Source organism: Erythrolamprus reginae, chromosome 8 (genome assembly GCF_031021105.1).
Source record: "Erythrolamprus reginae isolate rEryReg1 chromosome 8, rEryReg1.hap1, whole genome shotgun sequence".
Classification (NCBI taxonomy): Eukaryota; Metazoa; Chordata; class Lepidosauria; order Squamata; family Dipsadidae; genus Erythrolamprus; species Erythrolamprus reginae.
In genome coordinates, this window is record NC_091957.1 from 5354802 (window position 1) to 5370063 (window position 15262).

Genomic DNA, 15262 nt, shown 5'->3' on the forward strand with positions numbered 1-15262 from the left:
TCTCAAATTTAGAAACATAGAAGATTGACGGCAGAAAACGACCTCCTGGTCCATCTAGTCTGCCCTTATACTATTTCCTGTATTTTATCTTTGGATGGATATATGTTAATCCCAGGCATGTTTCAATTCAGTGACTGTGGATTTACCAACCACGTCTGCTGGAAGTTTGTTCCAAGCATCTGCTACTCTTTCAGTAAAATCATATTTTCTCACGTTGCTTTTGATCTTTCCCCCAACTAACCTCAGATTGGGCCCTCTTGTTCTTGTGTTCACTTTCCTATTAAAAGCACTTCCCTCCTGAACCTTATTTAACCCTTTGACATATTTAAATGTTTCAATCATGTCCCCCCTTTCCCTTCTGTCCTCCAGACTATACAGATTGAGTTCATAAAGTCTTTCCTGATAAGTGTTATGCTTAATTTAATTAATTGCATTAAGATTTTTCATATTGTTTTATTATATGTTGTAAGCTGCCCCGAGTCCTCGGAGAGGAGCGGCATAAAACTCCAATTAATAAATAATAAATAAAGTGTGTTAGCACCAGCATCTATCCTCAAAACCCACTTATTTCCAACGGAAGGCTGCTTTGGATTGTAAATTGTATGTCGGCGGCAGAAGAATTAGCTGATTCTTGGCTTCCTCAAAGAAAAGGCCGGCCAGAAGGATTAGGCATTTTATTTCTGTTCTTGAAATGATTTATAAAGCTGTCTATCTCCCAGTGGTGTTTCTTGGCCTGTGCAAAACATGGTTGAGGTGAGTTTGTTCTGTAGAGAACAAACCTCTTGTTTTCAGAATGACATTCCAGATGTGGGTTTCAGCAATTTCTGACCAGCTCTGGAGAACCGGTAGTGGAAAATTTGAGTAGTCCTGAGAACCGGTAAATACCAAATTTGACTGGCCACACCCCCATCTCTTCTCTGCCTCTTGGGTCTGCAAACATGGTACTCTTCCTGTAATTAGCTTTACAACTGATTGTTCATTGTGTAATAGGGAACCGAGGCAAAACAGAACTCATGTCTATGTTGCAGATACAGTAGTACCCCTAGATACGAGCATAATTCGTTCCAGAAGGGAGCTTGTATGTCGAGGCAACTCGTATCTGGAACAAATAACTTTAGATGTTGTTTTTCCCCTCCGAGATAACCCAAAGCAAGGATTCTTGCGCCACCTAGTGGACGCTCGGCTCGTATCCCGAATTTGAGCTCGGGACCAGAACAGAAATGTCTCTCCCCTCGTGGCTCGTATCTTGAAATACTCGCATGTAGAGCAGCTCGTATCTAGAGGTACTACTGTATAACTAAACGTTAAGTGCCTTTAGGATCTCCATTCAAATTCCATAGGACAATGCTGAAGCATTTATGGCACCGGACCAGATTATCTCAGGGACCGCCTTCTGCTGCACGAATCCCAGCGACCAGTTAGGTCCCACAGAGTGGGTCTCCTCTGGGTCCTGTCAACTAAACAATGCCGCTTGGCGGGACCCAGGGGAAGAGCCTTCTCTGTGGCGGCCCCGGCCCTCTGGAACCAACTCCCCCCAGAGATTAGAATTGCCCCCACCCTCCTTGCCTGTCGTAAGCTACTTAAAACCCACCTCTGCCGCCAGGCATGGGGGAATTGAGATTTCTTCTCCCCCTAGGCCTTTACAATTTTATGCATGGTATGTCTGTATTTATGCTTGGTTTTTATATTAATGGGTTTTTAATCGTTTTTGGTATTGGATTATTATTGTACACTGTCTTGTTATTGCTGTTAGCCGCCCCGAGTCTACGGAGAGGGGCGGCCTACAAATCCAATAGATAGATAGATAGATAGATAGATAGATAGATAGATAGATAGATAGATAGATAGATAGATAGATAGATAAGATAGAAAGATAGATATAGATAGATTAGATAGATAGATAGATAGATAGATAGATAGATAGATAGATAGATAGATAGATAATTTAAAAAAAATATTATTATTTATTTCTCTTGGTCTTTCTGTTATCTCTGACACTGTGTTGTTGCGATGAAAATGAGCCATTAAAAAAATAATAATACTATGCTGTTATATTTTCTAGGAACTTGCAAGTTGCGGATGGAATAAAAAAGAAAAACACATCCTCGCCCCTAATGTTGTTGCCTTTACAAGGAGATTTAATCAGGTAACAGGAATTTAGAGTAAAGAAGCGTCTGGGAAAAATCGGGGGAATGAATTGTGACCAGAGATGTCTACTGATTTAGTTACGGTGTTGTAAAACGATATGAGATTGGTTTGGCATGATTTGTTCCTGACAAACCCAGGTATGCTGTCTTGATCCATCAGCCTAAACAAGTTTTAACCCTGTGAAATTCTTCTTTTATAGGTCTGTTTCTGGGTGGTACGAGAAATTTTAACAGCACAGACCTTAAAAATAAGGGCAGAGATCCTCAGCCACTTTGTGAAAATAGCAAAGGTGAGTTTGGGAGGTTACATTCATTGTTAGTTGAAATATCATTTATTTTTGACATCACCCCTTTGATACTACTTTGATACTGCTAGGAACAAATATCTCTCTTTCTCCCTTCCCTCTCCCTTTCCTCCCTCCCTCCCTCGCTCCTTTCTTTCCCTTCCTCTTTCCCTTCCTCTTTCTTTCTTTCTTTCTTTTTCTTTCTTTCCTCCCTCCCTCTCTCCCTTCTTTCTTTCTTTCTTTCTTTCCCCTTCCTTTCCTCCCTCCCTCCTTTCTTTCTTTCTTTTTTCCTTTCCTCCCTCCTTCCTTTCCTCCCTCCTTTCTTTCTTTCTTTCTTTCTTTTTTTCTTTCTTCTTCCTTCCTTCCTTCCTTCCTTTCCTCCCTCCCTCCATTCTTTCTTTCTTTCTTTCTTCCTTCTTCCCCCTTTCCTTCCTTCCTCCCTCCCTCCTTTCTTTCTTTCTTTCTTTCATAACTTGGTCAACAGAATTGTGACTGTCTCCAGACTTCACCCAAACTTCCCAATGGCCCATCCAAGCTGATTTCCTTGCTCAGGGTATTAATTGCTTCATTCATTTGGCAAGCCAACCCAAAAAATGCTTGAAAAGCTTCCATATTCTCAGTCCCGGACAATCCCTGACAATTCATTATTCCTCTCTTTCTGGTCTCCCACCTCAAAGCAGCCTGACAGCAAAAACTTCCTGCGAGGTGGGCTGAGTAGGCAGACAGCAGGCTTCCCTCCCCCCCCCCCCAAAATCACCATTAAAATCCGTGAGAAGTGCGGCCTAGCCTCACATCTGCCCCACGAATCTGGCCGCCCTTCATTTGTTAAACAAAAAGAACTGGGAATGCTAAAATATCTTTGAGCTGGGAGTGAAAATATCTTTGAGCTGGGAGTGAAACTCTCTCGAAAAATGTTCAAAACGAACCGTGTAACCATATCCCCTGCCTCCTGACATCTGTTCTTTACATTTCGTTTTAAAGGGGGGGGGCGGGGGTTGCATCAAAGACCCTTTTTTTTTTTGACTGTTGTATAATTTACAGTATGAACAGCAAACGTCTGGAACAGCAATTATTTTCTTGAACGGGCTGGAGCATTCCAAACCCATATGGAAAAAACGGATGGGATTTTGGTTTTATTTTTTTAAAATTTTCCTTTCAGAAACTCCTAGAACTGAACAACCTCCATTCTCTCATGTCTGTGGTGTCAGCTCTCCAAAGTGCACCGATTTTCAGGCTGACCAAAACCTGGGCCGTAAGTTACTCTGAATTTTATTTTTATTTTTTGCATCCCGTCTCCCCACTTGGGTTAGAATCTCCCCCCATTTATTTATTTATTAGATTTCTTTTTTTATATATATAAATTTTTTATTGATTTTTCATTAAACAAACAACACGAACAACATTTAACATTTAAACATAGAAACATAGAAGACTGACGGCAGAAAAAGACCTCATGGTCCATCTAGTCTGCCCTTATACTATTTCCTGAGCAGTATACTACTTCAAGAGTTGTTAACCTAATCCTATGTGTCTTCTGCTCTGGTAATCTCACACTACTAACCACAGCATACAAAACTTTCACCAGTCCAATCCTTGAATACAGCTCATAGAAACATAGAAGACCGACGGCAGAAAAAGACCTCATGGTCCATCTAGTCTGCCCTTATACTATTTCCTGTATTTTATCTTACAATGGATATATGTTTATCCCAGGCATGTTTAAATTCAGTTACTGTGGATTTACCAACCATGTCTGCTGGAAGTTTGTTCCAAGCATCTACTACTCTTTCAGTGAAATAATATTTTCTCACGTTGCTTTTGATCTTTCCCCCAACTAACTTCAGATTGTGTCCCCTTGTTCTTGTGTTCACTTTCCTATTAAAAACACTTCCCTTCTGAACCTTATTTAACCCTTTAACATATTTAAATGTTTCAATCATGTCCCCCCTTTTCCTTCTGTCCTCCAGACTATACAGATTGAGTTCATGAAGTCTTTCCTGATACGTTTTATGCTTAAGACCTTCCACCATTCTTGTAGCCCGTCTTTGGACCCGTTCAATTTGATCCATATCTTTTTGTAGGTGAGGTCTCCAGAACTGAACACAGTATTCCAAATGTGGTCTCACCAGCGCTCTATATAAGGGGATCACAATCTCCCTCTTCCTGCTTGTTATACCTCTAGCTATGCATCCAAGCATCCTACTTGCTTTTCCTACTGTCCGACCACACTGCTCACCCATTTTGAGACTGTCAGAAAATCACTACCTCTAAATCCTTCTCTTCTGACGTTTTTGCTAACACAGGAGCTACAATTGGAGCTACAATTGCTCCGCTAGTCATAGAAGTCTTCTGCCGCACGAATCCCAGCAACCAGTTAGGTCCCACAGAGTTGGCCTTCTCCGGGTACCGTCAACTAAACAATGTCGTTTGGCAGGACCCAGGGGAAGAGCCTTCTCTGTGGCGGCCCCGACCCTTTGGAACCAACTCCCCCCAGATATCAGAGTTGCCCCCACCCTCCTTGCCTTTCAGAAGCTCCTTAAAACCCCCCTCTGTCGTCAGGCATGGGGGAATTGAGACTTTCCCTCCCCCTAGGCTTATAAAATTTATGCATGGTATGTCAGTATGTATGATTGGTTTCTAAATTGGGGTTTTAAATTAACTTAAATATTAGATTTGTTTACATTGTATTATTGTTGCTGTTAGCCGCCCCGAGTCTGCGGAGAGAGGCGGTATACAAACCTGATTAATAAAATAAATGATTAATAAATAATAATACAAAAAAAAAGTCTAACTATAGTCAGATCCATACAGAAAAACAATTAATAATATTCTACATCTATATTTCCATTTTGATATTATGATTCATTTAATTAAAATCAGTTCTAATATCAATATAATACTAAACTATAACATTCAATTTTGTATTTTCATTTTAATAAAATAATTAAACTAATTCAAGCCAATTAATTAAACACAAAAAGCTTATATTTTAAAATTTCTTAAAATACTACAATGCTACATAATTATATTCTTTAAAATCTATTTCTTTATATCTAATTTAACAATATAATATAATATAATATAGTGTTTAAAATCAGTTACTCATTATAAAAAAACCTTATCCTTTGAATTTCTTAATATAAAACTATCCTTAAAATTTCCATATATCATTTATTTAGCTTCATAAATTTATCGGATTTCTATGCTGCCCTTCTCCGAAGACTCAGGCGGCTTAGAACATATAATAAAAAACAATAAAATACAGTGGCAGATCCAATTAATTAACTAGATAACTAACCTAAAATCCCTAATATTTTCAAAATCAATCGTAAACATTCAGACCTCAGCCATAGATAACATTCCTCCAGGAGGCCTAAGATCTAATTGACCCAAGCCTGGCAACACAAATTAGGGTTTTTAAAAATATTTTTAATTTTTTTTTTATAATAATAATAAAACATATAACAATGTGCTCAATGCTCCAAGTGCCCACCACCAAACATCGTTCATACCCCTCCACCAAAATGGGAGCATATTTTCTATATACCATTTTAATTTAAGAGCAATATATCTATTTACATATTATAAAGTAATTCCAATTTATTCTTTATACCTTGGTTTCGGATTCTACTAACCATATATCCCCTTACCTTGTCCCATCGTCCCATCAGTTCCCGCAGCTTAGTTTCATTGACCAAATTCATCCTCTTATCCATAATCTCAAACTGAATGTAATCCACCATGTATCGATACCAATTTTGTATTGTCCATTTTGTCACATCCTTCCAGCCTGGGACTTTTACTGCCTGAGACATAAATGAGTCTTAAGACTCTTATGGAAGGCGAGGAGGGTGGGGGCAGTGCGAATCTCGGGGGGGGGGGAAACCACAGAGGGTCGGGGCCACCACAGAGAAGGCTCTTCCCCTTTTAGGACTGTATGACTGTATCCTTCCGACTTATATGAATATTGATTGTTTCCTGATTGCTTATTTGTACCCTATGACAATCATTAAGTGTTGTATTTCATGGTTGTTGACAAATGTATCTTTTCTTTTATGTACACTGAGAGCGTATGCACCAATGACAAATTCCTTGTGTGTTCAATCACACTTGGTCAATAAAGAATTCTATGTATGTATGTATCTATCTATCTATCTATCTATCTATCTATCTATCTATCTATCTATCTATCTATCTATCTATCTATCTATCATCGTGTCTGTCTGTCTGTCTGTCTGTCTGTCTGTCTATCTATCTATCATCTGTCTGTCTGTCTATCTATCTATCATCTGTCTGTCTGTCTGTCTGTCTGTCTGTCTGTCTGTCTATCTATCTAAATAATCATAATCATAATAATCATAGTCATCACAATCACAATCATAGTCATAATAATATGTAAAACAGTCACTAAACGAATTGTCATAAGTGGAGGACAAACTGTAGGAGGAAAATGTATGTAAACCGGTCACCAAATGGAACTGTCCTAAGTCAAGGACTGCCAGAACTGTTTTTCCAAAAGAGAAAAACTTCAGTTTTGAGAGTTACAACAGAAGCTACGTCAGAGACCTTCCCCAGTGGCGTTTACAAATCCATCAGAATTACATTTTAACATTTATAATCGGTTGGTGGAAACAGCGGCAGTGATTTAAAGGCTGGATTCCTAAAATTACTTAGACGCCAACTGCGCTGAGGAGGTCTTAAGTATTTCGTAAAGAAATGAAAACAAACCGAACCGAACTCCCGGTTTAATTGCTGTTTGCTCGAGGCGTGCATATTCCACGTTCAAATCACATTTTCCACTCAACGTTATTCACTGTTTTGGTTTGCAAAATTTCTTCCTGCCGTTTAATTAAATCTCTGCCACGTGACGTAAGTTGCTTCTCTCCTCCTTGTATAGTAGCTGCTCGTGTATGCGGTGGGGAAAGCTACTGTTAAGGTCACACTTAAACAACAGAATACAACTCCAAGTCAATCAAACTTCTGTGAAATCAAACTGTCCACTTAGGAAGCAACACTGATTGACAATCAATTCGCCATGCTGTTGTGCACATTCAACTTTGTACAGAACAAACTATTCAGTGAAAATATTTCATTCATTCAGATCTGTTGTTGGAGTGTTCCCTTTATTTTTTTTGAACAGTGTATATTTTACAAGTGCTTTCTTTTTAAAAACACCCACTGAATTGTCGTAGTTTAATTTCTGACTCCCAAGTGTTGGTTATGACCTATAAAGCCCTTCATGGCATCGGACCAGAATATCTCCGAGACTGCCTTCTGCTGCACGTATCCCAGCGACCAATTAGGTCCCACAGAGTGGGCCTTCTCCGGGTCCCGTCAACTAAACAATGTCGGTTGGCGGGCCCCAGGGGAAGAGCCTTCTCTGTGGCGGCCCCGACTCTCTGGAACCAGCTCCCCCCAGAGATTAGAACTGCCCCTACCCTCCTTGCCTTTCGTAAACTTCTCAAAACCCACCTTTGTCGTCAGGCATGGGGGAACTGAGATATTTCCCCCGGGCCTATATAATTTATGTATGGTATGTTTGTATGTATGTCTTTTTAATAATGGGGTTTTTTAATTATTTTAAATTGTAAATTATTAGATTTGTCATGAACTGTTTTATTGTGTTGTGAGCTGCCCCAAGTCTGCGGAGAGGGGCGGCATACAAATCTAATAAATAAGTAAGTAAGTAAGTACCGTAAGTAAGTAAGTAAGTAAGTAAGTAAGTAAGTAAGTAAGTAAGTAAGTAAGTAAGTAAATAAATAAATAAATAATCAATCAATCAATCAATCAATCACAGGATGGATAGTGGTAATTTACTTACTTACTTACTTACTTACTTACTTACTTACTTACTTACTTACTTACTTACTTATTCACTCACTCATTTATTTGATTGATTGATTGATTGATTTCTATGCTGCCCTTCTCCACAGACAAAAATACAATGCATAAGAAATCTAATATAATTTAAAATCAATTCTAAACCTGATCAAGTAGAGATTGGACCTGGAAATGAGGAGGAATTTTCTGACAGCGAGAACAATCAACTAATAGAACAGAAGTTGCCTTTGGAAGTTGTGGGACCTTCATCCCTGGAGGCTTTCAAGAATTTTGAGCCGTCACTAAACGAACTGTTATAGCTGAGGACTAGTTGAAGGCCATGTCTTTTATAAGATGAAAAGTTTGGCATCGGTTTAGTGGGGAGAATAAGCTTGCTCTTAGCCTCTCATTTTCTATCCATTATTATTCTAGGGAATCACTACCAAAAGAGGCTGTACACACCCACAATATTCTCTTTGAATCAGCAACCACACCCTTTATAACGTGGGAGAAATGTGGTTGTGTTGACAAGTACGACTTCAAGACTCCATTTAGAATACAGGTTGAATCATGTAACTCCTTGGGTCCTGGCTAATGACGACTTATGTGTTTATTTAATAAATGGGACGGGAACATTAAAATCCATTGCACAAATAATTTATTTATTAATTGGATTTGTATGCCGCCCCTCTCCGCGGACTTACGATACACAATGGAAGAGGCAGTTTTCCCTGTTTCCATTGTAATAGTAATGCAACCTTAGAGAATAGTTTGACAGTGGCGAGGGAGTTATTTGTTCAGCAGAGTGATGGCGTTCAGGGAAAAAAACTGTTCTTGTATCTAGTTGTCTTGGTATGCAGTGCTCTATAGTGTCATTTTGAGGGTAGGAATTGAAACAGTTTATGTCCAGGATGCGAGGGGTCCGTAAATATTTTCATGGGCCTCTTTTTGAGTCGTGCAGTATGCAGGTCCTCCATGGAAGGCAGGTTGCAGGAATTGGTTTTTCTGCAGTTTTGATTCTCCTCTGGAGTTCTGGTTCTTGTTGAGTTGCAGAACCGAAGGTGTCTATTTTAGGTCTTGAGATATGATAGAATCTAGAAATTTGAAGGTCTCTATTGTTGATACTGTGTTGTCTAGTATTGTGAGAGGTGGTAGAATAGGAGGGTTTCTCCTAAAGTCTACCACCATTTCTACGGTTTTGAGTGTGTTCAGTTCCAGATTGTTCTGGTCGTACCACAAAGCTAGTTTTTCAACCTCCCGTCTTGTATGTGGTTTCATCATTGTCTCGAATGAGACCGATCACTGTTGTATCATCTGCAGACTTCAGAAGTTTTAACACTTGGAACATTTGAGATGCAGTCAGTGGTATAAAGAGAGAAGTGGTGAGAGAACACAGCCTTGGGGAGGGCCTGTGTTAAATGTACAGGTATCTGATGTAATTTTGCCTAGCTTTACCTGCTGCTTCCTGTCTGTTATTTTATTTTATTTTATTTTATTTTATTATTTTATTTTTATTTATTTATTTATTTATTTATTTATTTATTTATTTATTTATTTATTTATTTTGTCCAATACACAATGAGGGTTTTAGTGGGTATATATCTATATACACATAGTAAAATACATGATGAAGGTTATAGAGGAGATACCCATAGTAAAATATATCTAAGAAAGAATAGAAAAGAAGGTATAGTAATAGAACATATCAATGAAAGAATAGAAGAAGAGATATAGGAATAGAAGAAAGGTATAGGAGATATAGGAGAGCAATAGGACAGGGGATGGAAGGCACTCTAGTGCACTTGTACTCGCCCCTTACTGACCTCTTAGGAATCTGGATAGGTCAACCGTAGATAATCTAAGGGTAAGGTGTTGGGGGTTTGGGGATGACACTATGGAGTCCGGTAATGAGTTCCACGCTTCGACAACTCGGTTACTGAAGTCATATTTTTTACAGTCAAGTTTGGAGCGGTTAATATTAAGTTTAAATGCTTTTAGGAAGCTTGTGATCCACTTACAAGTGTGTCTAGGTACCCTAGCTGATTTAGTTTAGTTAGAAGAATGTCCAGTATGATGGTATTGAATGCTGAACTAAAGTCTACAAAGAGGACCCTAGCGTAGGTCATTGGTGATTCAAGATGTTGTAGGATGTAGTGCAGAGCTATATTAACAGCATCATCCGTCGATCTATTTGCTCAGTATGCAAATTGCACGGGGTCTAACAGTTGGATCCGTGATGGTTTTTAAGTAGGACAACTACCTAGCCTTTCAAAGGTTTTCATAACTACAGATGTTAGATCAACTGGTCTGTAGTCATTCAGTTCCTTGATGGAGGGCTTCTTCGGCACTGGGATGATAGTGGAGTGTTTGACGCAAGAAGGAATATAGCACATCTCCAGCGAATTGTTGAAGATTTGGGTGAAGATGGAGGCCAATTGGTGAGCACATACTTTTAAGCAAGAAGGAGTTATCTTGTCTGGCCTTGGTGCTTCTCCAGGCTTCTGTCTGTGAAATAGATTTTGCACTTCCTTTTCTGTGATCAACAGGAGTTGTGAACCCAAAGGGATGGATTCAGTTGTAGAAGATTTGGCTGTTGTTGGTATCTGGGATGGAGGTTGTGGAGATAGGTGGCTGTAGTTTCCTTTAGAACACATTCTGGTCACCTGCCAGTTGCCGACTTCCTTCAGGTCGGAAAGGTGATTTGCCGTAATCGGTGATGTTTTTAGGAGTTTTCCACCTGTTTGCTGGTTCATTTGTTGAGAACTGATTCCTTAGTTTTTGCTGCCCTGATCTCCTTTGTTAATACATTTCTGGCCTGATTATTAAACACACAGGATGCTAAAGTGTGTTTGATTTGCTGCTGGGCCAGGAAAGGGGGTGTGTAAAGAGGGAATTTGGGAGCTATTCGGAGCTGGTTGATCATTTATGCACATTTTATATTTCCTCGGGACAGGAAAATGATAGATTAGAACAAAAGTCTCCATACTGAAACTGCAGTGTTGGGTTATTTTTCTCTCTCCCTCTTTTCAATTCTAAGAAATATTGTCCCAAAACAGTAAATAAAAAAAATACGTTTAGGGAGTCTGCAGTGGGAGTTTTTGAAACTTTAAGAGGTTTTGGAACGGAATCATCCAGTTTTTACTGCGATGGATTTTACTTCTGCATCTGTGAATTTAACGTTTCTGCAAATCTCATCCTGTTAATTGCATTTTTTAAAAAGAATGTTTTTTCCCCAATCCTAAGTCTTTGCAGGCCTTTTGTCATTGCTACTCCCTCCGAAGAATGTTTTTTTCCGAGCCCTAAGTCTTTGCAGGCTTTTTGTCATTGCTGCTCCCTCCGAAGAATGTTTTTTTTTCAGCCCTAAGTCTTTGCAGGCTTTTTGTCATTGCTGCTCCCTCTGAAGAATGTTTTTTTCCAGCCCTAAGTCTTTGCAGGCTTTTTGCCATTGCTACTCCCTCCGAAGAATGTTTTTTTTCCAGCCCTAAGTCTTTGCAGGCTTTTTGCCATTGCTACTCCCTCCGAAGAATGTTTTTTCCCAGCCCTAAGTCCTTGTAGGCCTTTTGTCATTGCTACTCCCTCCGAAGAATGTTTTTTTTCGAGCCCTAAGTCTTTGCAGGCTTTTTGTCATTGCTACTCCCTCCGAAGAATGTTTTTTTTCCCAGTCCTAAGTCTTTGCAGGCTTTTTGTCATTGCTACTCCCTCCGAAGAATGTTTGTTTTCGAGCCCTAAGTCTTTGCAGGCTTTTTGTCATTGCTGCTCCCTCCGAAGAATGTTTTTTTTCCAGCCCTAAGTCCTTGTAGGCCTTTTGTCATTGCTACTCCCTCCGAAGAATGTTTTTTTTCGAGCCCTAAGTCTTTGCAGGCTTTTTGTCATTGCTACTCCCTCCGAAGAATGTTTTTTTTCCAGCCCTAAGTCTTTGCAGGCTTTTTGCCATTGCTACTCCCTCCGAAGAATGTTTTTTTTCCAGCCCTAAGTCTTTGCAGGCTTTTTGCCATTGCTACTCCCTCCGAAGAATGTTTTTTCCCAGCCCTAAGTCCTTGTAGGCCTTTTGTCATTGCTACTCCCTCCGAAGAATGTTTTTTTTCAAGCCCTAAGTCCTTGTAGGCCTTTTGTCATTGCTACTCCCTCCGAAGAATGTTTTTTTTAGAGCCCTAAGTCTTTGCAGGCTTTTTGTCATTGCTACTCCCTCCGAAGAATGTTTTTTTTGAGCCCTAAGTCTTTGCAGGCTTTTTGTCATTGTTACTCCCTTCGAAGAATGTTTTTTTTCCAGCCCTAAGTCTTTGCAGGCTTTTTGTCATTGCTACTCCCTCCGAAGAATGTTTTTTCCCCAGCCCTAAGTCTTTGCAGGCTTTTTGTCATTGCTACTCCCTCCGAAGAATGTTTTTTTCCCAGTCCTAAGTCTTTGCGGGCTTTTTGTCATTGCTACTCCCTCTCAATAATGTTTTTTTCCCAGCCTTAAATCTTTGCAGGCCTTTTGTCATTGCTACTCCCTCCGAAGAATGTTTTTTTCGAGCCCTAAGTCTTTGCAGGCTTTTTGTCATTGCTGCTCCCTCCGAAGAATGTTTTTTTCCGAGCCCTAAGTCTTTGCAGGCTTTTTGTCATTGCTGCTCCCTCCGAAGAATGTTTTTTTTCCAGCCCTAAGTCTTTGCAGGCCTTTTGTCATTGCTACTCCCTCCGAAGAATGTTTTTTTCCGAGCCCTAAGTCTTTGCAGGCTTTTTGTCATTGCTGCTCCCTCCGAAGAATGTTTTTTTTCCAGCCCTAAGTCTTTGCAGGCTTTTTGTCATTGCTGCTCCCTCTGAAGAATGTTTTTTTCCAGCCCTAAGTCTTTGCAGGCTTTTTGCCATTGCTACTCCCTCCGAAGAATGTTTTTTTTCCAGCCCTAAGTCTTTGCAGGCTTTTTGCCATTGCTACTCCCTCCGAAGAATGTTTTTTCCCAGCCCTAAGTCCTTGTAGGCCTTTTGTCATTGCTACTCCCTCCGAAGAATGTTTTTTTTCGAGCCCTAAGTCTTTGCAGGCTTTTTGTCATTGCTACTCCCTCCGAAGAATGTTTTTTTTCCCAGTCCTAAGTCTTTGCAGGCTTTTTGTCATTGCTACTCCCTCCGAAGAATGTTTGTTTTCGAGCCCTAAGTCTTTGCAGGCTTTTTGTCATTGCTGCTCCCTCCGAAGAATGTTTTTTTTCCAGCCCTAAGTCCTTGTAGGCCTTTTGTCATTGCTACTCCCTCCGAAGAATGTTTTTTTTCGAGCCCTAAGTCTTTGCAGGCTTTTTGTCATTGCTACTCCCTCCGAAGAATGTTTTTTTTCCAGCCCTAAGTCTTTGCAGGCTTTTTGCCATTGCTACTCCCTCCGAAGAATGTTTTTTTTCCAGCCCTAAGTCTTTGCAGGCTTTTTGCCATTGCTACTCCCTCCGAAGAATGTTTTTTCCCAGCCCTAAGTCCTTGTAGGCCTTTTGTCATTGCTACTCCCTCCGAAGAATGTTTTTTTTCAAGCCCTAAGTCCTTGTAGGCCTTTTGTCATTGCTACTCCCTCCGAAGAATGTTTTTTTTCGAGCCCTAAGTCTTTGCAGGCTTTTTGTCATTGCTACTCCCTCCGAAGAATGTTTTTTTTGAGCCCTAAGTCTTTGCAGGCTTTTTGTCATTGTTACTCCCTTCGAAGAATGTTTTTTTTCCAGCCCTAAGTCTTTGCAGGCTTTTTGTCATTGCTACTCCCTCCGAAGAATGTTTTTTCCCCAGCCCTAAGTCTTTGCAGGCTTTTTGTCATTGCTACTCCCTCCGAAGAATGTTTTTTTCCCAGTCCTAAGTCTTTGCGGGCTTTTTGTCATTGCTACTCCCTCTCAATAATGTTTTTTTCCCAGCCTTAAATCTTTGCAGGCCTTTTGTCATTGCTACTCCCTCCGAAGAATGTTTTTTTCGAGCCCTAAGTCTTTGCAGGCTTTTTGTCATTGCTATTCCCTCCAAAGAATGTTTTTTTTGAGCCCTAAGTCTTTGCAGGCTTTTTGTCATTGCTGCTCCCTCCGAAGAATGTTTTTTTTCCAGCCCTAAGTCTTTGCAGGCTTTTTGTCATTGCTGCTCCCTCTGAAGAATGGTTTTTTCCCAGCCCTAAGTCTTTGCAGGCTTTTTGCCATTGCTACTCCCTCCGAAGAATGTTTTTTTCCAGCCCTAAGTCTTTGCAGGCTTTTTGCCATTGCTACTCCCTCTGAAGAATGTTTTTTTTCCAGTCCTAAGTCTTTGCAGGCTTTTTGTCATTGCTACTCCCTCTGAAGAATGTTTTTTTTCCAGCCCTAAGTCTTTGCAGGCTTTTTGCCATTGCTACTCCCTCTGAAGAATGTTTTTTTTTCCAGTCCTAAGTCTTTGCGGGCTTTTTGTCATTGCTACTCCCTCCGAAGAATGTTTTTTTTTCCAGTCCTAAGTCTTTGCGGGCTTTTTGTCATTGCTACTCCCTCCGAAGAATGTTTTTTCCAGCCCTAACCAGGGGATAAAATAATGTGTTGAAGCCGACCAGATTTAGGACTAGCCAGATGAATACCTGGTAGGCAGATTCCCCCCCCCCTATTTTCCTCCCCCAAAACTGAGGTCCATCTTATACTCCAATACGCCTTATATTCCCAAAAATACGGTATTCATTTTTGGAATTATTATATATATATTTCCAAAAAGGATAATTTTCCTAACATTGTTCAAAATGTACGCTGTTATTGGTTCCCTGAACATTCCCCCCCCAAATGTATGCAAATTAATGCAACGTTATAAATTGATTCTGTTTTTAGCTGCGGCCAGTCGCCGTTGCAAAACATTTTTCTAGCAGAAATAAAATTGATGGGACATCAAGCCACCGAGTTAAAATTCCTATTATTAGACGTTGTTGCAACATTACAAAAGACAGATGCCTCTCTCATGGCGTCTATAAAACATAAAACTCTGGGAAGTGGTTTTGTCTGGAAAATTGACTTTTAACTTTCAAGAGCTCTGAAAAACAAAACAACCCAATGATGGTTATAACTGGACATCATTTCT

General features: G+C 40.0%; 1 protein-coding gene across 7 annotated transcripts in view; it reads left to right on the forward strand.

Moving 5' to 3' along the window:
• The window catches only part of RALGPS1 (Ral GEF with PH domain and SH3 binding motif 1), a 163529-nt gene that overhangs the window by 40134 nt on the left and 108133 nt on the right, over window positions 1–15262 (forward strand). For all 7 annotated transcript variants that reach the window (XR_011559682.1, XM_070758546.1, XM_070758549.1 and 4 more), the window contains 3 exons: window positions 2063–2146; window positions 2348–2437; window positions 3591–3683. Coding sequence is in view for 6 of the 7 variants with exons in the window: in XM_070758546.1 (XP_070614647.1) it covers window positions 2063–2146; window positions 2348–2437; window positions 3591–3683 (267 nt within the window). In the remaining variant the exon portion in view is untranslated. The remainder of the gene's footprint in view (window positions 1–2062; window positions 2147–2347; window positions 2438–3590; window positions 3684–15262) is intronic.